This window comes from Haliotis rubra, unplaced genomic scaffold (assembly GCF_003918875.1).
Source record: "Haliotis rubra isolate DU_JTF1 unplaced genomic scaffold, ASM391887v1 Scf466, whole genome shotgun sequence".
Lineage (NCBI taxonomy): Eukaryota > Metazoa > Mollusca > Gastropoda > Lepetellida > Haliotidae > Haliotis > Haliotis rubra.
This window is the reverse complement of record NW_025767153.1, coordinates 123,810-148,851: the sequence shown is the minus strand read 5'-3', so window position 1 is coordinate 148,851 and position 25,042 is coordinate 123,810. Positions and strand designations below refer to the sequence as shown.

Here is a 25,042-nt window from a genome sequence, read left to right as displayed (position 1 = left end):
CCGGATAAGTAGGGGTTCTAACATGGGTAAATAGGGTGATATTGTCTGACGTTTGATAATACTATGAATACGACATCGACGTGTAACTGATTAAAACATAGAATCACCAATTTCGATCAAAATACAAACCTGTTAATATCGACAAGGTTGCCCAAAGTTGAAAATATATTTATTCATGGTTTTCACAAATCAAAGTAATCACAAGGAATGATAACTTGATATACCGCTCAATTGAACTAAAAAAGTATATACTTTATATCTGTGTCGTTTCTGGAAAGCTGTACAAAACTATCTGTGAGGGTCTATTCGATAGGACTAGTCTGATTATTTCAAAATGCATCGATATTAACCGCCCGCCTCTTTCATACTATCAGATGATAAAAGAGGTAGACTGACTGACTGACGTGTAGTTAGCATGTACCTGCGGGTACATGAGACATCTGCCAATGGTCCCCTTTTAACGTGATTTGTATTTCAGGACATACCTGTTTGGCAGTCGCTACCGGTATATCCAGGGAAACATCCACTAGAACAGCGACCAGTGATCTTGTCACATACATCAGTACTGTTAAGGCATCGGCACTGTTTGTCACAATCTCCAGAAAACCAACCGTCACTGCAAACTGAGATTTGTTTAACATAGGGTTACAGTTAAACTATAAGATTTTCTATTTATGCATGTATCATGCACATATATGGAACGATTTCGTATCTCAGAAGGAATATGTTTAGGTGTTTTCTAACTGCTATTATTACATGGCATAAGTTATTGCGGTAGAAGGATTGATTAAAGGAATCCAACGTCAATCAGATAAACCCTGAGTATAAGCTGAAATGCTACGATCCTGGTTGGCATTTTCCAATATAGTGTATTATCTGTTCATTATTTCTTCTTTCGATGCCTGTTCATTTATCGTGTGGAAAAAAATACCAAAGTAACAACTAATGTTGTTGTTGTTGTTCCACGCAGCTCTCAGCAATATATATATGGTGGTGATCGGTAAATAATCCAGCCTGGATTAGAAAATCCTGTGATCAACATCATGAACACTGATTTACTCAATTGTGATACGACATGTATCAACCAGGTCAGCGAGCCTGTCCACCGGAACCCGTTAGTCTCCTCTTACGACAAGCATGGGTTGCTGAAGATGAATTCTAATCCGGATCTTCACGGGTGCCAACTTATGCAATGGAATTGTATCGACTATAACTCCACATAGGTGCAGCAGGTGTGGTGAAACACTGCTCGGAGACAAATGCCGTTTCCACTGAACTTTGTTAACATCAAATGATTTTGTTCCAGGCTGGATATGGAAAGTGTATGGTTCATACTATACGACAAAGTTGCCCAAAATGTGAAACCACACAGCAATCACATACCAAATATTTGCACTTCACATAGTACAAGGAATTTCTGTTGACCAGGTATCCGTATAGTGACCGTGGTTCCTGTTAGTGGCTGGCGGCAGGTGACGTTAGCTATAGGAGGAGGATGTTCAGTTGATGACCAGTTGTAGCACAGCTGGCTGCCCACAAGTATTTCAATGCCGTTGTTTCTCTCCTGAACTGTACACAGATAGATGCTAAATGTGACGAGTATTAAATGTATTCTGTCTGTTAACTGTTACATAGATGATTTAATATGAAAACTTATTACTCACATTTTATCGAACTAGATCGGATATGAAGCATGGTAAAGCGAACCCTATGCAGTAAAAGAAACCTCGATAGTAATATGTAAAAAGTGTACAGAATGAAGAAAAATAAACTGTAGAGAACCGCTTTCGGGTGTCGTTTTATAAATGGAGCATCAACACGAATGAAAAGTGATACATGTTCGAAATTCCCTTGGTTATCAACGGCTCTGATTAATCGACAAGACACTTGGTTGAGATTCGAAGGATACAGTTACTTAAAAGACACACTGCCAGATAATTAAATAATGCAGTTGTTAATTTGTAACATGATTTGTTTGTTGGTCTCACAGTGAATTATTTGAGGTTTTACCTTTGTTTCTTGAATTTCTTAGTATTCTCACATGGGGAGCAACTATTTCTAACTTCATTTTATATTTCTGGTATATTAAATATATAACCTACGTTATATTTGGATTACTCTTTCTTAGAAAAATACAAATTCTAGTACTTGTTGAGTTTAGTCCCATCCGGGATTCGAACACACACCCTCAGAGTCAGGCACCTAATCGCTCAGCCACCGCGACTTCCACCTGAGCGCGTTTGGCGGCTGACTTTGTGTGCTGGCGATTAGGTGCCTGACTCTGAGGGTGTGGGTTCGAATCCCGGATGGGACTCAACTCAACAAGTACTAGAATTTGTACTTTACTAAGAAAGTGTAATCCCAAATAAAACAAATGTTACATTCGACCACTTTCTAAATGGCATTGTGTAATCATACTAAATACATAATTTGAATAGAAGTACATTGTTCATGTTACCTTACCCATTTACTTGTAGCTACATTTACACCTAAACATCTGCTATCCCAGTTTGCTCAAACCTCGACAAATTATATTTAATATCACAACATTAAAGTAAGGAAGTCATTCGATCAACTGCAGTTTGGGTTCGTCTCACGATCTCACATATATTTTAGGTTGCCAATGATGCAATGCAGTTATCATTCCGGCAATGTTCCATTTCTGATGGCATTTGCAATTCAACCAAATACCTTCTTGTAGTGCAGGATAGTATCGCCTCTATCAAGGAAATAACGTTGGTACTATCCCCCATGTTTAGCCCCAAACGTATAGTTTTGTCCTGAGATGACAAAACTTCATGGATGATCAACTTCTTTACTTTCGCAATAGCGACGTTTCGGTATTTCTTCTTATACCATTTTCAAGAATATACCAAAACGTCTCTATTGTGAAAATAAAGAAGTTGACCATCCATGAAGTTTTGTCATCTGTATACCACCAACTTCTAGAATGCCACTCAAACAGTTTTGTCCTGGACTATAACAGTACCTATCGCAGGTAAGAACATTCAGTTAGAGAATCTATTTCACCGATACGTGACTAGGGGACCAGGCCATCTCGTTTAATGAAGGACAGATGGTACAAAGCACATCACAGCATCTGAACAGCACCGTGCTATCAGCTCATCATATAAGTCGGCACTTGTTATAGTCTAGAGGAGCATTATTATGTAGGGCAGTAATATTATGTGTGTATGTTCTTACAATTGTCACGGATATAGAGTCTGATGTGTTGTATCTTCTCCGGAACTGAAGTGGTCAGGTTCACAGTCCAGGTGGGGTTTGACTGATTGGCTGTATGAGCACATGTCCATGGCAAGCTCGTGGCATCTGTGGTGGCTCTGCCGTCTACACCAAGTCCTGCTCCAAAGGTATTTGGATCATTGTTCAAAGTGCTACTCTGGCTGCTTGATCTCCTCAAAGCGATGTTTTCTGTAATATAGATACATAACCAGTAGCACAAATATCAGTTACTTGTTGACATGACACTACATCTGCCAATCTAAATCATGCTCACGTTTCTGACAGTAGGAACCGAACCATCCTTCCTGACATCTGTCTGGATCACCGACCTGGCTACAGGGAGTAGAGGGGAACACGGTACAGGCAGTAGTGGTGTTACAGTGACACTCGGCATCTGTTTGAAAAGAGATACCTCAGATTGGCTGATTGTTGCTGCTTCAAACTTGATCTATCACAGTGAAAACAGTTATGGTGTTTGAAGATAGAAAATGTTTGTTAATCAACACAGCATATAAGATCAAATGTTTTCACATATTTCACATTCTGGGAATAACTTTCCTACCAGTGAGGGTCACAGAGACACAGGCAATGGACAGTCCAATCCAGAACCAACGCATGTTGGATTCCTAAATGAAAAGACAAAGAATAGCAAACTTCCATTATTCTCATCACATAAACAGCGAATCTTAAATTTAGTGTTATTGCACACATATTTAAGCATGCGTCCAACACGACATTAGAATTGACGGGCTTGAAAGCTTGAATTCTTTCGGTGAGTGATGCTCTATGTCTTGATCAAAAGATACGAAATACTTCCACTATGAAACATCATTTTATTCCAGTATACTAGAATATTGCAATGGTTCGTGATACAGTGGGGCCAGATTGCAGTATAATGGATAACGTTCGCCATTTTGGTAGGGGAATGAGTGAGCTCCTTTCTTAGTAACAGTTTTTAAGTTTTTCATCACCAGTTTTCGCCGTATTCCAAAATTGACAGATGATATCGTGAGGTTGTCCCACAGGCGTCCAGTCAAACATTAGAATCGACGGGCTTTACGACGAATTATGTTCAATGCTTTATTCAAAAGACACGAAATATTTCCACAATGAAATATAATTTTACCGCAATATACCTGGATATAACTAGTGTTCGTTATGTATAATGGTGCTCCATTGCAGTACACGAGATACCTATTATGTAAGGTGTGTGTGCGAGCTTCTTTCATATTAATGGTTTCTAAGTTTTTCATCCGCCATTTTCACGTCAAAGACACGGGTTCGATTCCCCACATGGGCACAAAGTGTTAAGGCCATTTCTGGTGTCCCCCGCCGTGATATTGCTGGAATATTGCTAAAAGCGGCGTAAAACTAAACTCAGTCAGTCGTAGATAGTAAATATTTCCCTGTACAAAGGTTAAACAATACTTTGTGTTTATTAAAATGTAGCCGCAGTGAAAATACTCAAGGGGAACCACATATCATTATTGAACTTCAATTTTCTAGTAACGGGTTGATTGTCACGTTTGTGCGATATTGAGTTTCGTGTCTAAATATATTCTGGTATATTTTAATAACATATAATTCAGTTTGGAAATATGTTTGTAATATTGTTAATTTGAACTGTATTTATACATAATTTAATGAATGAATGAAGTCTATGCAGGTCCAAACATTTCTTAAAGATTTAATTAACAAACCTTATATTTCATAACATCCAATACATATTGTAGTCATCTCCAAAAGCAACACATTTCTGAAGTAATGATATTTCTCCTGGTGCGGGTGTTACCAACGAGGAAGTGAATGATCTTGGTGGGAAATAGATCACGTGAGCTAGAGAAAGACTGAATATTCATAAAGAGCATATTTTCCTTACTCGACGGCGTATATATTTAGCATTACATCTTCCCAGTCGTATGGGGAGTGATACGGCAGCGATATATACGTTTACAGTCCTCAATACGTGCATGACGGGTCACGATTCCTGTATCATCTTACTAAGCTGCTGCTCGTTGGTTTAAGATGACACACATTACAAAATTGACTAACGTGTCTGTGAACATAACAACCAGTATATACCGACTTATGGACAGGGTAAGAAAAACGATGTATACTGTGATAGCTGTTGAATATCTGAGTAGGTGTCGTATTGTTTTACAAATATGGTACAGTTGCAACAATGATATGACATAGACTTTAATACACGCGGTTATACCAAGTATTGCACCTGGGCCAGTAACAGCGTCCCACGGGCATTGTTAACAACAGTAGCCCTGGGCAATATACCTGCATTTACTTCAATGAGTTTTATTTCATATTGGGAAGGTTTCTGTGGTGGCAGATGAACAGTCTCCCCTATATATCGAGCAGACCCCAAATTATCGCCTTATTTGGCCCAGACACAAAAGGTATACACCGTTCTGATGACTCAACCCGTGAAGATCCGGTTTAGAATTGATCTTCAGTAGCCATGCTTGTCATGAGAGGCGACTAACGGATCGGGTGGTCAAGATCGCTGACTTGGTTGACACATGTTATCGTATCCCAAATGCGTAGATCGATGCTCATGCTTTTGATCACTCGATTGTCTGGTCCAGACTCGATTATTTACAGACCGCGGCCATATAGCTGGAATATTGTTGAGTGCGGCGTAAAACCAAACTCACTCACTCTGATTACTCTGTTCAGAGTGATATGTCAGCCATCTACCGTTCAGTGAGAAGCGGGGTCTTGCAAGCTCAGCAACAAAGTGCCGAATCAGTTTCGGTCAGGATCGTATAATCAGGAAACCTGAATGAATAGATTTCATATTTTGTTTCCACTGATACATATTGATATTGAATTGCTGTTACGTTCACCCCTTAATGCTCGTTGTTGACTGAATAATGGGGGATCAACACTAAGAGCTAGCTACAAATTGAATCGTGGTGCACACCACCTCTTAGTGCTAGCTCCAAAACGAATCATGGGGTCACCTCTTAACGCTCACTACAATTTGAATCACTGGGAAACATCACTTCTAAGCGCTAACTCCAAACAGAATCATGGGGAGGATCACCTCATAGCGCTCAGGACAAATTGAATCATGAGGAACACCAACTCTTAACGCTCACTGCAAACTGAATCACTGGGGATAACACTTCTTAGCGCTAGCTCCCAAAGTAATCATGGGGAGGATCACCCGATAGCGCTCACTATACACTGATTCATGTAAGGGTCACCTCTTAACGCTCACCGCAAATTGAATCACTGGGAACACCACCTCTTAGCGCTAGCTCTAAACAAATCATGGGGAGGATCACCTCTTAGCGCACAGTACAAATTGAATCATGGGAAGGATCACCCCATAGCGCTCACTATACACTGATTCATGTAAGGGTCACGTCTTAACGCTCACCGCAAATTGAATCACTGGGGAACACACTTCTTAGCGCTAGGTCCAAAAATAATCATTGGGAGGATAACCCCATAGCGATCACTGCAATTGAATCTTGTGAGGATCACCTCTTAACGCTCACCGCAAATTGAATCACTGGGAACACCACCTCTTAGCGCTAGCTCTAAACAAATCATGGGGAGGATCACCTCTTAGCGCACAGTACAAATTGAATCAAGGGGAACATCAACACTTAGCGCTCACTATACACTGATTCATGTATGGGTCACGTCTTCACGCTCACCGCAAATTGAATCACTGGGAACACCACCCCTTAGCGCTAGCTCTAAACAAATCATTGGGAGGATCACCTCTTAACGCTCAATACAAATTGAATCACTGGGGAACACACTTCTTAGCGCTAGGCCCAAAAATAATGGGGAGGATCACCTCAAAGCGCTCACTGCAATTGATTCATGTGAGGATCACCTCTTAACGATCACTGCAAATGGAATAACAGGAAAGATCACCTTACCTCCAAGGTACTGCTAAGTGAGGATCTGGTTGACAGTCATGTGTCGTCATCGCCTTACTGTGGATGAATATAGGGTAGCTTATGCAAAGCGCCTGGTCTAGTGTTAAATCGGCTTTGATATTTTTTCCCTCATGAATATGTAACGGATATCTTGTCGTGTGGCCGCAATGTTGCAGTGTTGCAGTTTGCATTTTGGTGCAACAATTTGCCACGTTTATATATATATATATATATTACCTATGGAAATGTACGTGCTAGGAGAGTCAAAGCTGACATGAATGCATTTGTCAGTTCGGTAATGAAAACGACTGCGTATGAGTTCTACGTAAGACACATTGAACTGTACTGGAATGCATAACTGATAAACTTTTAATTTTGTCAGCCAGTCTGTACTTTGAAGTGTTGTGTGGAAGTGTTTAATTTCAAGTCACGTGATTCCGCCACTTTGTATTCAACGACTTATATACAGCCATAGTGTTTAGTCCCAATGTATTATAATGGTTGCCATCCGAAGACACACAATCGTGTTAACCTATCATATAACGGCATTTTCTACTTCTCTCGTGTAAGCACCTGTACTCATCTATCACAAATATTTACTGAACATCGGAAGGTTTTCTGGAATCAATATTATACATAACGTCAAGGGAGTAGTGATGTGTGTCAGACAGTAACAAAACATTATGGTTCATGATGAGAGGTGCTTCTTTGAAAATAGCTCATTAACAAAGTAGGAAAATTAACAATTCATCTACATTCATCGAGGAACAGTAAGTATGCTCTGGGGATATGACAATTCTGGTAGTTCATCTACATTCATCGAGGCACAGTAGCGTAATTCCGTTCGTACAAATTGCAATGATTGCAAGAACCTTTTTCAAATAATGAAAAATCACATATAATGAAAACTTCAGGTAAGCCACATTGTATTCGTCCTATCAGTTAAAACAGATTCAATGATATTTCTATTAAGTGTACATAGTAATGAATGGGTGTTTGCCGTGCGCATTACAGGTTTACGTCGGTGTTGAGATATTTGAACAAGATAGGGTGTCATTTAAAAGTAATCGTGCTGTGTTTACAATAGCCGCCCATAAGCTGTATGGTTAAATGGGACATTTAGGAAAGCACAACGATGTGTGGTCACCATCAAGGTACACGTGCAGTTACTCGCATATACACACGGAATTACAACGAAAAGAACGTAAATTTGTCCGTGCTTACTTCTCTTATGAAAACCTCATAATTCTGTAGTACAGTATCTGTACACTAACACTGTACACTACTCGGCCACCAGGAAGTGAAACATCGAGATAGGGAAAGGGTCATGTGATTGATGAATTGTTTACTCCCCTCTGCTGATATATGATATGTGCAAACAATGTTTGCTCTTAGTAGGATTAGACAGACAGATAAACAGATGAGTGAGTGAGTTAATATTTATCGTCACATCGACAATATTTCAGCCATATCGTGACGAAAACATTAAATTAGTATATTATAAATCAATATAATTAGAAATGAAAAGACCGTTGTCGAAGAACAGTAAAACTTCTAGTATATCACAGATATTAAAGTAAAATCGCATGCTATCAAAAACGATATTACTAAATAGAACAATACAATATAAAATGGGCTATAGATTGCCATCAACTGAAGGTAGATCACCATGCAAGATTCTACGGGGACTTTTACAGTACTTTTGCTACCTGCATGGACCCTAGCTGGATTTACATCACCCCCTCAGCCGTTGACAATTTAGCCATTAATTTAAACGAACATATATACTACAATTAAAAAAGTGGTGAGATGAAATATACTTTGAAAGATGTGGCCTTACGGACCTTCTCAGGCGCATAATAATTTAACACTTATTTAACCCCCTTTGAGGATACACTCACTTAAATGTCAGTTTCGAATTTTTTTTAAATAGTTTTAAAATACCAATATATGTTTACAAAATACATAATCAGAACTTTCAATTTCTTAAAAAGCCCAATGTTTCTATGAAAATTAACAGTAGTAAAAGGATCCTTAACAGTTTTTACATTGACATACTTATCCCTTGTGATGGAGAAAGAGAGGGTTTTATGACTTGTACTTATTTTTTTTAAAAAAAGATGGTTTTAGGAGGGGCGGCTACAAATGAGCTTCAGACATTGTGCCCATGCTTGGAATCGAATCCAGGTCTTCAGCGTGACCCTTTAAGGCATATGTGGAAGCAGAATAAATTCATATGCATGTTGCACACGTTTGACGAAATGGCACAGTGGAGTGGAATGGAGTGGGGTGGAGTGGAGTGGAGTAGAGAGTTACACATTTACATTTCATTTCACGATGCAATACGGCAACGTGTGCAGTATTGCGTCACAAAGGCTTTATAAAATGTGATGATCTATTTCTTGTTCTCTCTTTATTTTAATATGGAAGCCACTAAAAACTGTATTTGTTTGGGATATTCCTGTAAACCAACATTACCCACTGTAACTTTCCTGAGAGAGTTAAAACCCACCTGTAAATTATGGCGTATCGTCCAATACAGGTTAGAATGACATTATATATATTTCATTCCTACATTAATGGTATGGTCTCTCCCACATATATTTCGCGAATGAATGAATATTACGTATGTATATTAGTAGTTTCTGTATTCTTTATCTTATAGCAGCATCACAGAGTTGGACACACCACTTTAGTTCGTTAAGCTAAGACTTGACATGTACTTTTCGTTACTTCGTTTAGAGATGGACGTATAATTGTAAAAGAAAAACAAAAGAAAATCTGTTTATTATGTATTACAAAATGTACAAAACTTATCTTGACTTGACATACATTCTGCTTGCCTGTGTAAGTACTTATATATGAAGTTTCAACTCTTAATCTAGAACGTTTTTAGTCGAGGAATCTAGAAGACACATTTACAATAGGTATCATAGGCTGGTGATGAGCAGGTATGACCTTGGGAACAGACTACAACAATGATTGATTGTTACACCCGTGTCACATGAGTTATGGGTACAGGGTGTAGACACTGTTGACACAACTTGGATTACGAATGACAACTGTAAACATATTGTCACGAGTGAGTGAGTGAGTTTGAAGTTAACGTCACCTCGGCAATATTTCAGCCATATAGTGACGAGAAATGTTTAACATAAACAATAAATTAAAGTTGCTAAATAATCAGTCATCGAAGGACTGTAAAATAACTAGAGTGAGTGAGTGAGTGAGCTAAAATTTAACGTGCCATCGGCAATATTTCAGCCATATCGTGACGAGAACATTTGACATTGAAATAGTGAGTGAGTGAGTGAGTTAATATTTAACGTCACCTCGGCAATATTTCAGCCATATAGTGACGAGAAATGTTTAACATAAACAATAAATTAAAGTTGCTAAATAATCAGTCATCGAAGGACTGTAAAATAACTAGAGTGAGTGAGTGAGTGAGCTAAAATTTAACGTGCCATCGGCAATATTTCAGCCATATCGTGACGAGAACATGTGACATTGAAATAGTGAGTGAGTGAGTGAGTTAATATTTAACGTCACATCGGCAATATTTAAGCCATATAGTGACGAGAAATGTTTTATATAAGCAATAAATTAAAGTTGCTAAATAATCAGTCATCGAAGGACTGTAAAATAACTAGAGTATCACAGATGGAGTCTAAAACTAGCATGAACATGTAAAACTATTTTACTTACGAAGACAATACAATATAAAAACGGGCTATAGATCGCCAACAACTGAAGGTAGATCACCATACTAGGAACCATGGGGACTTACAGTACATTTGCTTCCTGCATGGACCCTAGCTGGATTTACACCATTCCTTAAGCTATTAGCAATTTTAGAAAATCTAGCCACAAATTAAACGAACAGATATTCTACGATTAAAATGGTAGTAGGTTTAAATCCACTTCGAATGTATTGGGACTTACGTACCCTCTCCGGAGGACAATAATTTTACAGTACTTTAACCCCCTTTGAGGGTACAGCCACTGACAATCTAAGTTGCTCATCTAAACTACGTAGCTTTAAAATACATCTATCTACAGAACATATTAATCAAAATTCATTAATCAAATCAATTTCTTTTAAAAAACCAAGAATTAAATGAACATGAACAGTGTTAAAAAGATCCTTAACAGTTTTAACATTGAAATAGTTATCCCTTATGATGGAGAATTCGACACAGTCAAGCAGGAGATGCTTGTCTGTGACTCTCTCATCACAAGGGAAACAAAACGGAGGATCAATAGGAGAGGTTCTACAGGACCCAAGACAAAGTCTTAGGCCTTGGTGGTGGACAGAATCAAGAAGTTTTAGGTTGCTTTTGCAGGCTCCACCATATACGATGGAGCCATAATCAAGTTTCGAGCGAACCAATGATCGATATAGGTGGAGGAGGGTAGCTTGATCCCCTCCCCACCTTGAATTAGACACGACTTTCAACAAATCAAGTGCCTTCAGGCATTTGTTTTGGATCCTTTAGAACCTCTCCTATTGATAGTCTATATGTTGAAGCAGATGAGCATTCTCTTACACAACGTCGGATAAAGTTATCTTTACAATCCATTACTAAACTATATTCTAGCGAGTCTAACCCTGCATTTAATCCCCTCTATGAGGATTTATACAACAAAAAACCTTCTCCTATGCCGCCTCTTGGGCACAGAATTAAGCCTTTCATTTCTGCTGCCGGCATTGAGCTGGAAAAAATAGCTCCTTGCCGTCTTCTTTCTTCTCCTCCTTGGCAACTGGTGAGGCCTGAAGTTGACCTAACTCTGACAAAGTTCTTTCGGCAGCCTTCGACACTATTGACCATCACATGTTGTTGTCAAGAATGGAAAGTGACCTGAAAGTCAAGGGTACTGCTCTTTCATGGTTCCAATCTTACCTATCAGACCGATCTCAAGTAGTTAAGATTGAGAGCAAACATCATGTCCCACAGATCTCAGGAGTGGCGTCCCACAAGGTTCCGTGCTAGGACCAGTGCTGTTCTCTGTGTACACTACACCACTGGAAAGAATAGCAGACAAGCACAAAGTCAACCAACATCAATATGCAGATGACAATCAAATCTATTCTTCATTCCCTACCACAGAAGCCCTGCCATCGTTGGACACAGTTTCTGATTCCTGCAATGACATTCAGACATGGATGACTAAAAACCTACTGAAACTTAATGAAAGTAAAACAGAATTCCTGCTTATTGGATCGAAAACAACACTTTCCAAACTTGACAAGCCATCTCTCCAAATAGGGAATACTGCCATAACTCCAACCCCGAAGGTCAAGAATCTAGGGGTTATTCTCGATGAAAATCTGAAAATGGACAAGCAGATCTCTAACATCATTAGCACGGCCCATATGCATCTCAGGAACATTGGAAGACTCCGCAACTATCTGAGTGCTGATGCTACTTCAAAACTTGTCCTATCTCTGGTCATGTCCCGAGTAGATTACTACAACAGCCTCCTCAACAACGTCAACAAAGATCAGCTACGTCGCCTTCAAGCCCTCCAAAACACTGCTGCAAGAATCATTACAAAGTCTAAAGTCTTCGATCACATTACTCCAATTCTAAACGATTTACACTGGCTACCTATCACCGCAAGAATTGACTACAAAACTATAATAATGACGTACAAGTGTCTCAACGGAATGGCCCCTGACTACCTCGCAGAGTTACTGCCCCTGTATCAGCCCTCACGCTCACTGAGATCACAAAACCAAATGCTAGTGACAGTGCCAAACATCAAAACCAACTTTGGCAAAAGGTCGTTCGCTTTCAGTGCAGCAATGAAGTGGAACGCGCTACCGGTTGAACTCAAAACCAGCGAGTCACTAACATCTTTAAGACTGTCCTCAAAACATTTCTTTTCAAGTGTCAATTTCCATCTTAAGCGCACAGAGCATTTATTAGTGAATGATGCGCTATATAAATGCAATTATTATTATTATTATTTTTATTATTCAGGCATTTAGTTTTTAGGGATTTAATATGCGGCAAAAAGGTTAAATGGGAGTCGAAAATTAGACCCAAGAATTTGGCCTCCTTAACAACTTTGATGGGAGTGCAATTTAAAGATAGTTCTGGATCTTTATGCGGCTTATATTTTCTACAAAAATTAGTAGACAATAAGTTTTGGACTTGGAAAATTTAAAGCCGTTTTCAAGACACCATTTATTTATTTTATTTAAACACAACTGCAATTGCCGTTCAATAGTATGCATATTTTTACCACGACAAGAAATATTAAATCATCCACAAAAAGTGATCCATCAATTGAATCGTTTAAAACTTTTGATAAACTGTTTATCTTGATACTTAACAATGTGACAGACAAAATACTGCCTTGAGGGACACCCTGATCCTGATTATAATGATCAGACAGGGTTGAACCCACTCGGACTTGAAATTGTCTGTCTTGTAAAAACTGTGATATAAAAAGAGGCAAACGGCCTCTCAAACCGAAATCATGTAAATCCTTCAAAATGCCATGCTCCCAGGTCGTATTATAAGCTTTCTCAAGATCAAAGAAAATTGATACAGCATGTTGTTTATTAATTATAGCATTCTTGACAAAGGATTCTAAACGTACCAAATGATCAATGGTACTACAATTTTTCCTGAAACCACATCGAATATTTGTTATATGGTTATTGGTTTCAAGATACCAAGTTAATCTATTATTCACCATACGTTCCATGGTTTTACAGACACAGCTAGTTAGAGATATTGGTCTGTAATTGGACGGATCAGTCTGATCCTTGTCAGGTTTTGGTATGGGGACTACAATGGCATTACGCCACGAGGGAGGAAAATTTCCGGACGTCCATATTTTGTCAAATATATCTAAAAGTGTGACCAGACATGGTGCATGTAAGTGTTTCAGTAGCTGATAATGAATATTGGCATCACCCGCTGCAGTGTCATGAGCTTGCTCAAGAGCTGCATATAGCTCATGTAATGAAAACAGTTCATTATAGTCTTCACCATTATTTGATTCAAAGTTAACTTTTGTCTTTTCCTGTTGTTTCTGATATCTCTGAAACTCAGGGACATAATTTGCCGATGAAGAATGTTTGGCAAGAGTTTTGTCAATTTTGTCTGCAATTTTAGATTTGTCAGTTATTAAATTATCGCCATCTTTAAGATGGTGAACAGCAGATTTTGAACCTTTACCTTTAATTCTTTGAACCATGTTCCATACTCTGGACATTGGCGTACGTGAATTGATTTTGGAGAACATAGTTCCTCCAAGATTGCCGTTTGTTTTGTTTGAAGGTACGACGTGCCTTCGCATTGAGTATTTTAAATTTATTTAAGTTATGGACAGTTGGGTGATGGCGGAAATAGTTCTCTGCCTTTTTCCTCGCTTTTCTGGCTTGCCTATAATCTGTATTAAACCATGGTTTCCGTACATGTGGAGTTGTAGAGGACTTTGGTATACATGCATCAGCTATTTCATGTAAAACGTCAGAATAAACCTCAATAGGATCAGTTATATCACTGAAATATTCAGTTTTAAGTTTAGATGTGCACAAAGTTTGAAATAAGAGCCAGACCGCCTTCGAAAAGTTCCATATTGTATAAGATGTAGAATCAGATGGATAGATTTCTGAGAGGATAGTTGGAAAGTGGTCACTTCCACAGAGGTCATTGTGGACTGACCAGTCAAATTCATTGAGGAAGTTAGAGTCTGCAAGAGACAAATCTAGAGAAGAGTAAGTGCCAGTTGCAGGATGCAGATAAGTGCTTGAATCATCATTGTATATACACAAGTCATTATTGGATATGAAATCTTCCAGTATTTTGCCTTTAGAGTTAGTGTTTGTACCACCCCAGATCGGGTTATGGCCACTAAGATCACCCATGATAATACAAGGTTTAGGAAGTTGGTCATAGAGAGCTTGAAGATCAGACTGCTGGAGTGCTGAAGAAGGCGGAATATATAGAGAGCATAGTGTAAAGGTAACGTGAAGAGTTAGTCTCACAGCAACGGCTTGGAGACTAGTTGTGAGTGTAACAGGACTATGGATAACGTCATGCTTTACAAGGATTGAAGACCCTCCAGTGGCCCTGTCACCCGGAGGTGAGAAATAATGATAGGCATCAAACTGACGTAGATTAAAAGTATTTGTCTGCTTTAAATATGTTTCCTGCAGACAGAATGCGGATGCACTTGGACTAATAGATGTAACTCATTAAAATTAGTCCTTAATCCTCTACAATTCCACTGTACTATATTTTTGGAATACATTATCTTTTTTGTGGGTTGACTGGGGATCTATCCCGCACGGTTTTCGAGGGCGACCAACTATGTGCCCTGGAATGGATGGTGTCAGACACTTCCATATCCTCCATTGATCCAAATCTATTAAACAATTTGATCTTATCATCTGACCCTTTATGAGCTCGAGTTGGTTTCGAAGGTTCTGTTCTAGTTTTGGTTTTCGATTTTACTGTTTGTTTTTCATTCTTCTTTTCACACTGAGATCGAGACTGAGAAGGAGGAGATATGTTTCGCTGTGTAGAAGGTGGTGTTGTCTGAGTGGACTGTTCAGGAAAGATAGATTTGGGATGTTCTGTATTCACCCATGTCAAGTCAGTCTGACATGAGCTTGATGAAGTGATTACTAGTGAAGTAGTTCCTTTTGAGGACGATTCAGGAGTTTTGGTGACGGAGGCGTAAGTCTCAGTGAGGTCAGTGGACTGTACAATTGTTTTTGGCTTCTGCAAAACTGACGTTTCTGGAAAATTTGACTTTGTTAATTTCCATTTGCTTTTTCCAAATGGGACATTCTTTAGAAAAAGACAAATGAGGTCCGAAACAGTTTGCACATTTTTTAGAAATACTATCACAATCTTCTGTTACATGTGTATTCTCAGCACAGTGAGCACATGTAACAGACAATGTGCAAGTATTAACACCATGTCCGTATTTCTGACACTTGAAGCAGCGCAGAGGATTTGGAATGTATACATCAACGTTCAGATTGCAATAACCTGCCTTGACTGACTTTGGAGGAAGTGGTGCAGAAAATGAATACAGGTAGGTGTTTGTTTGAATAATCTCATTATTATTCCGGGTTGTAAACCTTTTGACGAATGAAACTCCTTGGTCTTTCATCTCGGATACAATATCGACCTCAGTCATGTCTGCAAATAGATGATCTCGATCTCTAACAATACCTTTGCGGGTGTTTAACGTTGTGTGAGCTGACACCAGAACCGGGACTCCAGTGAACACATCAATTGATAGCAGGCTGGTTGCTTGTTACTCTCTGTTACATTCGATTAACAGCAATCCTGTACGCAAGCGTTTGATGTTTTTAACTTCTCCTGCTATTCCAGAGACACCGTTACAAATTGCAAAAGGGTTTAGTTTTAATGGAGTCTTGTCAAGAGTCTCGATAACCAAAAATCGTGGCCAATAATCGATAGATATGGAGGGTCGTTGCTGATCATCGTTTTCAAGTGGACGTTTGGTTTTCTTGTTAGGGGTTTGATAATCCATGGTTGTTGTTATATTGGTTCGTCATCCAAGCTCCCCACCCACCATAGAGTATCATATAGACAATGCTAAAAACAAGTGGATTTCCGACTTGCAGCACCAAGGATACTTGGATGATATACTCCAGCAAAAGAATTATAAATAATTACTCCACCAGATTGGCCCACCTTCTTGGCAGAAGACTCTAGGCAATTTATAGAATAAAAGTTCTAATTTGAATTGCGAAGGAAACATCATAAAGCCAAGACATTTGAGAGAAACAGTTAACAATATAAAATATTTGTGCACCACAATATACATGCACAGGGCTTGGCATGACCAGCCGATTGGTAGAACCGGGCCCATTCTACCACCCGTCTAGGTGAAGTCAGGGCCGAAGTGATGTGTTGGGCAGAGGAACACTGGTCCTGGCTCCAGTGCCCTCAACCACCAGAATCCCGTCCTCCACCGACACAGGGATGCAACCCACGGCAAACGGGTTGGTGGACCAAATATCCCCCCGGGTCCACAACGGGGGGTCGAAGACACATTGTCACGAATCGGTTTATTTAGAATGTTAAAAGATGTCTATAACATGCAACCGGAAGACAGTGTAAAGACGCACACATCCCAAGGATAAATGAGTTAGTGTGATACCTTTATCCTCGTCAACATCGTCCTTATGTTAAGGATTTCTTGTACATCCTCCTTTGCACACGGATATCGTATGACTTGGCTTCTATCCCGTTGTGATCGTCTTCTCAGTATTAGTAGCAATTGAGCTGAAGATGTAATGCACAGAATGATATTGTGATCGCCCATCAGAATGGACACACATGAAATTCCTTCACAATTGCTAGACGTCTAAATTGACACCTAGCAGATATCACACACTCAGTAATGTGCCCGGTTAATGAGATATCCTGACTGCATAATAATAAGCTTCGGTTGTCTGGCCTGCTTTGTTCATGCTTGTTGTTATCAGGTGTCAGATGCCTTCATGTACTGGGAGATACTGACTGGCTGTTACATGATAGTTGGTAGGTAAGGTTCATTGGGACATATATGATCATATTACTTTCATGAAACTGATTAAGATGAAGATGCTTGATATAACTTAAAAGTTAAAATATTTGTATTTTTGTGAGATTTATTCATCTCGATTATCAAATGACTGTGACTTAAGCGTAATTGAAGTTGAATGTGGATGTGCTGGTCTCCTCGAGACAGAATGGACACTCGTGATGGGAATGTGGAGTACATGTATTCAGTTGCCGGATATTATATCTAAAAAGCGTGCTTATATAATACATTTGATATTTTGAAATGATTGCTGGAGCATTAAGTATCACTTATGAAAAGATAACCTAAATAACTAAATGTCAAATCAGTTACTTTTCAAAGCAACAGTGACTAGTAACTTTAATAAGTTGATTGACTAATAACTTAAACAAGTTGATATAAGAATATCTCTAATGCATTGTTAATGCAGACATAATGGTTTTTACGATATATATATATATGTGTGTGTGTGTGTGTGTATATGGATGGGTGGGTGGATGGATGGATGGGTGGATGAATATAAACCCATACAATAAACCATGTAATAATTAACAAAGGAATGGAGAGTCGTATGCTTCTTCTAAATTGTAAAGGATCGACACCGCATGTTGTTAACTAAATGGTCAATTGTACTTCTGTTTTTACGTAAATCACATTTTATATCCGTTAGTTTCCGTTGGTGTCCAAGTACCAAACTAATCGGTTATTTATCATGCGTTCAATGGTTTTGCAAACACAGCTAGTAAGTGAGTTTGGTTGAAAATTTGAAGGATCCGTATGGTCGAGTCCAGGTTTAGGAGTTGGAACAGTTATAGCATCACGCCGTGAAGGAGGAAATCCCCCCGATGGCCAAAATATTTAAAAGGGTCTCTAAACCTGAAACTGATAAGTGCTTCAGGAGTTGATAATATACGTTATTAGCTCTGGTGTCATGAGTATATTCAAAAGCTTTATTAAGTTCACCAGTAACTTCAATATTTGCAAAAGTAGTACACTTTAAAAGATTGGTAGCTTGTTGTTTCCTTAAATTCTCAACCAAAAGAGAGCCGCCCGGAAGCCTTGAAACATTTTCATTCCTTACCACAGACACATTCAACAGCTTTACAGTTAGCAACGAGATTTAATTTCAAAGTAAGGTTATTTCTTGATTCAACTACTAGAAGCCGTTCCCAAGAATTGGAGTTTTGTCTGGCATACGACTCTGTGAACATGTTTATAAAAAAAGTTTCATGAATCGTATTATTTTTCTATATTCAATGGTGCCAAGAAATTGGAACATGAATGCATTGCATGCATTGGGCATGTCTTGACCAGCCGATTGATAGAACCCATTCTACCACCCGTCTATGTGAAGCTAGGGTCGAATTGGCCTTTTGGGCAAAGGAACACTGTTCATGGAACCAGTGCCATCAACCACCAGAATCCCTTCCTCCACTAACACCAAGGTGCAACCCACGGCAAACGGAAGGCCCTGTTGTGTGGCCACATGCTGCCCCGAGTCCGCACGGGTGAAGGCCGATTAGCATTACCCAGCCTCCACCAGGAGGAGGTTGCTCTTCACGAGTGCTTCACACATAGATGGATAAGAAATAGTTTATCATTTAAGTCATATTGATACTCTCCATTGCAACTATTTCAATGAAACGTGGCATCAATTACGATGGACGTGGTCATGTTGACACACTCAAAGTTAAGTCACACTAACCTACATTCAACGAATCAGTGATTCCAGAGCTGCCAGTACAGACAATACAAAAGACACAAAATTTCCAGTTTGCAGCAAAAACAAATTTGTTATCACCCATATTTATTCTGCAAAGGCAAGCAGTTTGTGAACATTTGAAATGTAATTAATATAACGTGTATCTGAATTATTGTCATCTTCACTTACAATTGTATGAATATGTCATATATTAGGACAGCTAACGACTTCAATATTCCTTTTAGGTGTTCTTAAATCTGAGCAAAATCTGTGGGGAATTGAATTTGAAGTTTAAGTAAATTCGATTCGATTCGATTCGATTCTTTATTCAGTAAAGACTTGGGCTATATGCCCGTCGTCATCAGTTTACACTTTATACAGGGTAGCGTATGGTTATCCATTGAAATATACATACATTTTACATTTACAAAAGGAGGCTGGACAATACATTTAATGTAAGTACAAGTAAATCTGTGAAGTCACCAACAATATTAACAAACGTTTTAATGAGTGCTGAAATGAGAGAGTAATTATTACTAAAAAGAAAAGAGGAAAACCGTTCGAACCGAATGAAATATTGGCGAGTCAGTGCAAACTCTACATAATCATGTTATAAAATCCACTCGGCAGGTAGCAGAGACGTTTATCTTGTCACATTGGAAAGCAGTTAGCAAATCAACAGTCGTAATTAATTTATTCGCTAACTAGCTCATACCAAATTACCCCAGTGATGGGATGCATTCCTCTTATTTCGATGCTTTATGTTGTGAAAAAAAATCCTTCAAAAGAAAAAGGACGAAACAGAACGTCACATATTGTATATTTGATTTGCCTAAACAGACACGAGACCATTATCTCTCACACCTATAAATGCGATCTAATCAACATAAGGTCATTCTGACTTTGACAGTCTAGAGGTCAGTTTCAAACAAAGGCTGAAGCTATTAAAAGACTGCACATTTTGAAAACACAAACGAAATATTATCTAACTAATTATAATTTAAGTCTCATTTTGCAAAGGTGCCGGTCCTCACTATAGGGATTGGGAAGCTGCCATACACTATTGGATGACAGTCGAAGACAGTCATTCAATGAAATTAATTTCCGTGTCCACATCCGTCTTATTTATATAATAAGTAATCACAGTTTAGTGCCAAACATTGTTTCATACTTATTGCCATAATATCCATTCTATTCATAACAGGAACAGTCCTAAATACTTTCTAAATATTGACTGTAGCAATAGTCAAAACTTCGTGCTACGTTCCATATTGCTCAATATTTCGTTCTCAATCTTTGACATGAAATATTCATAGTGAAATATGGCTTGTTAAATCAAACATATGTACATCTGACATAGATGGTATATGAATAAATGACCAAATTACATCCGTGATCAAACTATCTACCAATTATCTGCTATAATTGTTCAAGCACACTTTACTGGTGATTTTGTGTGATGTGCTGCCAAACAATCCCAGATATTAGATACAAGAAAATTGTTAAGTCCATTTGAATAGCCTCTTCCTCGTATTTGTCAATAGTCGCAAATTAAGAGAGCATGTGACTGATCTTCTCAAAATGAAAGTATGTGTTTCATGAGTCGAAATAGAAAACAGAAAAGTATAACTATTGGGTGTCATTCACAAATTATGTATAGGCGTCAATATTCATCACAAGTGCGGCAAGTGGTATCATACATTTCTACTAGAACTGTGTAAACATTATTTGCTATAATAAACACACATGGTTGTGCAAAACTTGACATCGGTGTTTTGTATGAACAAACTCGATAGATATTCTTATTGCATTTCGAGACCCTTCATTTGTAATCCAAAACATCTATTATAACTGTAACCACAAACATATACAAAGTCAACGTTTATTTTCATTTCTCCATTATGGTTCTGCCAGTACGCATCTTGTTCCTGTCGTCCCGGCAACAACCGAAGCTACTTTAGTTTTAAGTAGATTGAACACATGCATACAGGATATTATACCATGTCTTACTGTGTTTACGACACGAGTGCAAAAATGTTGGTATTTCCCGAGCGCGTGAGAGGGATATACCGATATTTGGGCACGAGAATAATCCCAAATCTACTTTCAAACATAGGATGGCTGGCTACCCGCCGTCGCCGCATGTAGAACGCAACGTCACAGAAGAAACGTGATGTCATAACATTGTTCACGTCACCATAACAAAATGATAATTTGCCCTAGGGGATCGTATGAAAATATGAACCCCGATATTGTAATATAGACATTGTAATTGTCTGTGTTGCATGTACATACTCGTAATGTTCGGTCACTCACTAAAGGTCCACAATAATGTGTCACTTAGTGATGGTGCTTTTTACCAAGTACTTTGATGGTGAAAAATAGAAAATACATATTTCTGCAGTGTGGTATCGTTCCCATTATCGTTGATGATAAAATCATCAAATTTAATCATGAAGATGATCGACGACATTGTAATATGGAATAGAATTGTCAAAATGTTCGTATTTCTGTTGCTGGAACCTTTGTAATTTCATTCAGTTTCATCCAGAACATGATTGACTGTATTGTAGTAGGGCGTGGCATTGTCGATATGTTCATATGCACTTTCTGTTGCTGTTTTCTTTGTCTTTTCATCAAGTGTCACATAGTGTTCCTCTCTCATCTTGGTCTTCAAGCGCTCCAGTTGTTTCAACAATCTGACGCGAAAATAGTTTTTGGTTATTTTGTAAAATACAACTATAAGATTATAGTAAAGTGCATGGAACGTTTTGAACAAATTCACTATTTGAACAGAACGGTATGCTTACTGAACAACGGACGTATAAGGAATAAAAGAGACTTTCGTTAATGTTCAAAAAAACCCGTGACTATTGGTAAGAAGGAGACAAAATATACTACCGTCTGATGTATATGGTTCCCCCAGTCACTGTGCAGATCAACAACACAACAAGGACAGCTGTCACTGGAATTCCCCAATTGGAACACTCCTCTATAGGGATCCGAAAAACAGAATGTGAAAACAATTAAGACAACTCAATCATACATATAGAAACTACATGCACTTTAGTTAGAAACCTGAAGTTGTATTGTGCATATTTTGTTATCAGTAGTAAGCGCTATTCTAAAACTTCTGTTTCAATATCATCAAGTAAGTCATGTTGGTTCTTGCACGTTTATAACATATATCTAATACAAATAATACCTATCACGCAAAACTGATGCAATAAGAAACTACAGGTTGGTAGGTCGAATCATCTCATTGCGTATGATTATATTGCATCGTCTCACCACTGTATGTGTCACGGGCCTTGAAATCCTCACACCCACAATCTGCTGTACAGTTAATCCCATGCGTTCCTACGGCACATCCTACAAGAAAAGATAAGAAAAGAACAAGCCTCGTGTTTGATATTAGATAACTGTCAATCAGGTGTCCATCACATCACTGTTTGAATCCAAGAATGTTACGACAGTATATTAAATCAATGTAGGTATATTATGTCTGTTTTTTGCATGTGTATGTCCTAAGTTACAAAGTGTGTCTCCTGATATGGTTGTTGGTAGCAGTTTACACGAGTGTCATTGCCTATGCTAGATGACATTTTAGATTGCAATGGCCACAATCAGACTGGCACTAGTTGTCGAAGTTCGAAAGTGTGAATTTACATAGTTCAAAGTTTGGTTTGGTTTCGTTGGTGCTTAACGCCACACTCATCCATATTCCAGCTATATGGCGTCGGTCTGTAAATAATCGAGTCTGAACCAGACAATCCAGTGATCATCAGCATGAGCATCGATCTACGCAATTGGGAGCGAGTCTGACCACCCAATCCCGTTACTCGCCTCTTACGACAAGCATGGGCTGCTGGAGACAAATGGCAACCCTGATCTTCACGAGTCATACCTCAATGTAAACTAAATCAAGAGTACATGGTCTCAGCATAACATTTAACTTTGTCACACTCTGTCATTTCTCCATGGAACGACTAAGCTGGTTCTTGAACAGAGCGTCCATCTGAACAGATGGTGTCAACGTAAATCCATATTCAAGGCAGACATAATGTATCATGTTTGTCCTTGAACAGTTTATGGTTTTATTAGAATGACTACAACAAGTGGCTACATATGTTATTGATTTGAATTCCAGTTCATTAACCATATTGACATATATATCCCTGTATCTGAAGTGAAATGTGCGTCATTGTTACACACGTTGTAGACATGTGCCGTCATTAATCCATCCTGCTGCACATCCTCAAGGGCAGGCACCGTCTGTCTTGTCACAGCTGACACCATCTAGACAGTTTCCACATTCTGAGGAGCGGTTCATACCATCGAAACCATCTGGACATGCTGTGAACACACAGCCTTATTGAGTGAGTGAGTTTAGCTTTACGTCTCACTCAGCAATATTCCAGTTATGATGACATGTGTCTCCTCAGTCAGCGAGCATGACCACCCGATCTCGTTAGTTGCCTCTTACGACAAGCACGGGTTGCTGACGGCCCATTCTAACCTGCATCTTCATGGGTCACAATCTTAATGAAAACAAAGTATAACAGTATAATCCTAACTCATACAGACCCACCTTGTAGACATGTTCTGTGACTCTGCCATCCTGCTGCACATCCTCCAGGACAGATGCCGTTTGTCTTGTCACAACTACTGCCATTGAGGCAGTTTCCACACTGCGAGGCACAGTTTGTGCCATAGGAACCATCTGGACATGCTACAAACACATATACATAATGAACTATGACATCGTATTTTAAAGCTTTTTCTACTTACTCTTAGAAACATACAACCCCACTCTGCATTCATGTCCCGCTCATCCACCCTGCTTCACATCCTCTAGGACACACATATATATATATATATATATATATATATATATATATTGCATAGATAAATAAAACAAGAATGCCTTTTCTCCAACATGTTTCTTCTTTACTCTTCAGGAGATTGTAGCGGTTACAGTAGAACGTCATTACATATATATTGTGACGTCATAATAGGGACAACATTCTAGAGCGACAAGGTCACAGCTTGCAATGGTTTAACATTGGTTTGTACTTGTCTATGAAGTAGTGTTCTTTTAAAATTCGTTTTACTTTGTCCGAATTTTGAACTTGATAAAAGGAAATATTGTAAATTTAACATCGTTTCCTTTCGCACAGACATGTAGATGTTCACTCAGTGGGATACATCGGGTTTCAGGACACTTTATTTGTTGTTTGTGGACACGAACCCGGGCTCTTAAATTTTCTGATTGACCAATATACTGTTCATTACAGCCTGTGCATGTTATGACATATATTATGTTTTTGCAAGAGCAGTCAAAATTCTGTTTTACATAGCATTCTCCGTGTCTCGTGAAAGTTACAGAGTGTCCTTCAACAATATGTCGACACGTTCCACAGTTACCTCTGTTGCATCTAGACACAGTAGGATTTGATAAATTCTGTTTATTTGAAATAAATTTGGCTTTTGTTAGTATCTTTTAAGATTCTGATTTTTGTCTTTTGCTATTTATTATTTTTCTAGATTTCAGCATAGATTTCAGTTTTTCATCTTGTTCTAAGATGCACATATTTGTTTTTATGTTCTGGAA

General features: G+C 38.6%; 1 protein-coding gene and 1 long non-coding RNA gene across 4 annotated transcripts in view; both read right to left on the bottom strand.

The window, feature by feature from the left end:
• LOC124290456 (receptor-type tyrosine-protein phosphatase mu-like) overlaps positions 1-17,354 on the bottom strand; it is a 49,635-nt gene extending 32,281 nt beyond the window's left edge. Inside the window, exons 1-5 of the mRNA XM_046727160.1 lie at positions 17,322-17,354; positions 3,806-3,869; positions 3,518-3,637; positions 3,205-3,432; positions 1,384-1,569 (exon numbers count right to left, since the gene is read on the bottom strand). Coding sequence (XP_046583116.1) covers positions 1,384-1,569; positions 3,205-3,432; positions 3,518-3,637; positions 3,806-3,869; positions 17,322-17,339 — 616 coding nt within the window. The 5' untranslated portion in view covers positions 17,340-17,354. The remainder of the gene's footprint in view (positions 1-1,383; positions 1,570-3,204; positions 3,433-3,517; positions 3,638-3,805; positions 3,870-17,321) is intronic.
• Positions 17,355-21,562: 4,208 nt separating this feature from the next.
• Positions 21,563-24,278, bottom strand: LOC124290461. Of its 3 annotated transcripts, none has more exons than XR_006901935.1 (4): positions 24,220-24,278; positions 22,720-22,800; positions 22,330-22,420; positions 21,563-22,127 (listed from the first exon to the last, which is right to left on the bottom strand). It is a non-coding gene; the product is annotated as an uncharacterized LOC124290461 (long non-coding RNA). The 3 variants fall into 3 exon arrangements; XR_006901934.1 differs by lacking the exon at positions 24,220-24,278 and adding an exon at positions 23,644-23,687; XR_006901933.1 differs by lacking the exon at positions 24,220-24,278 and having other exon boundaries at positions 22,720-23,161.
• Positions 24,279-25,042: the final 764 nt, after the last annotated feature.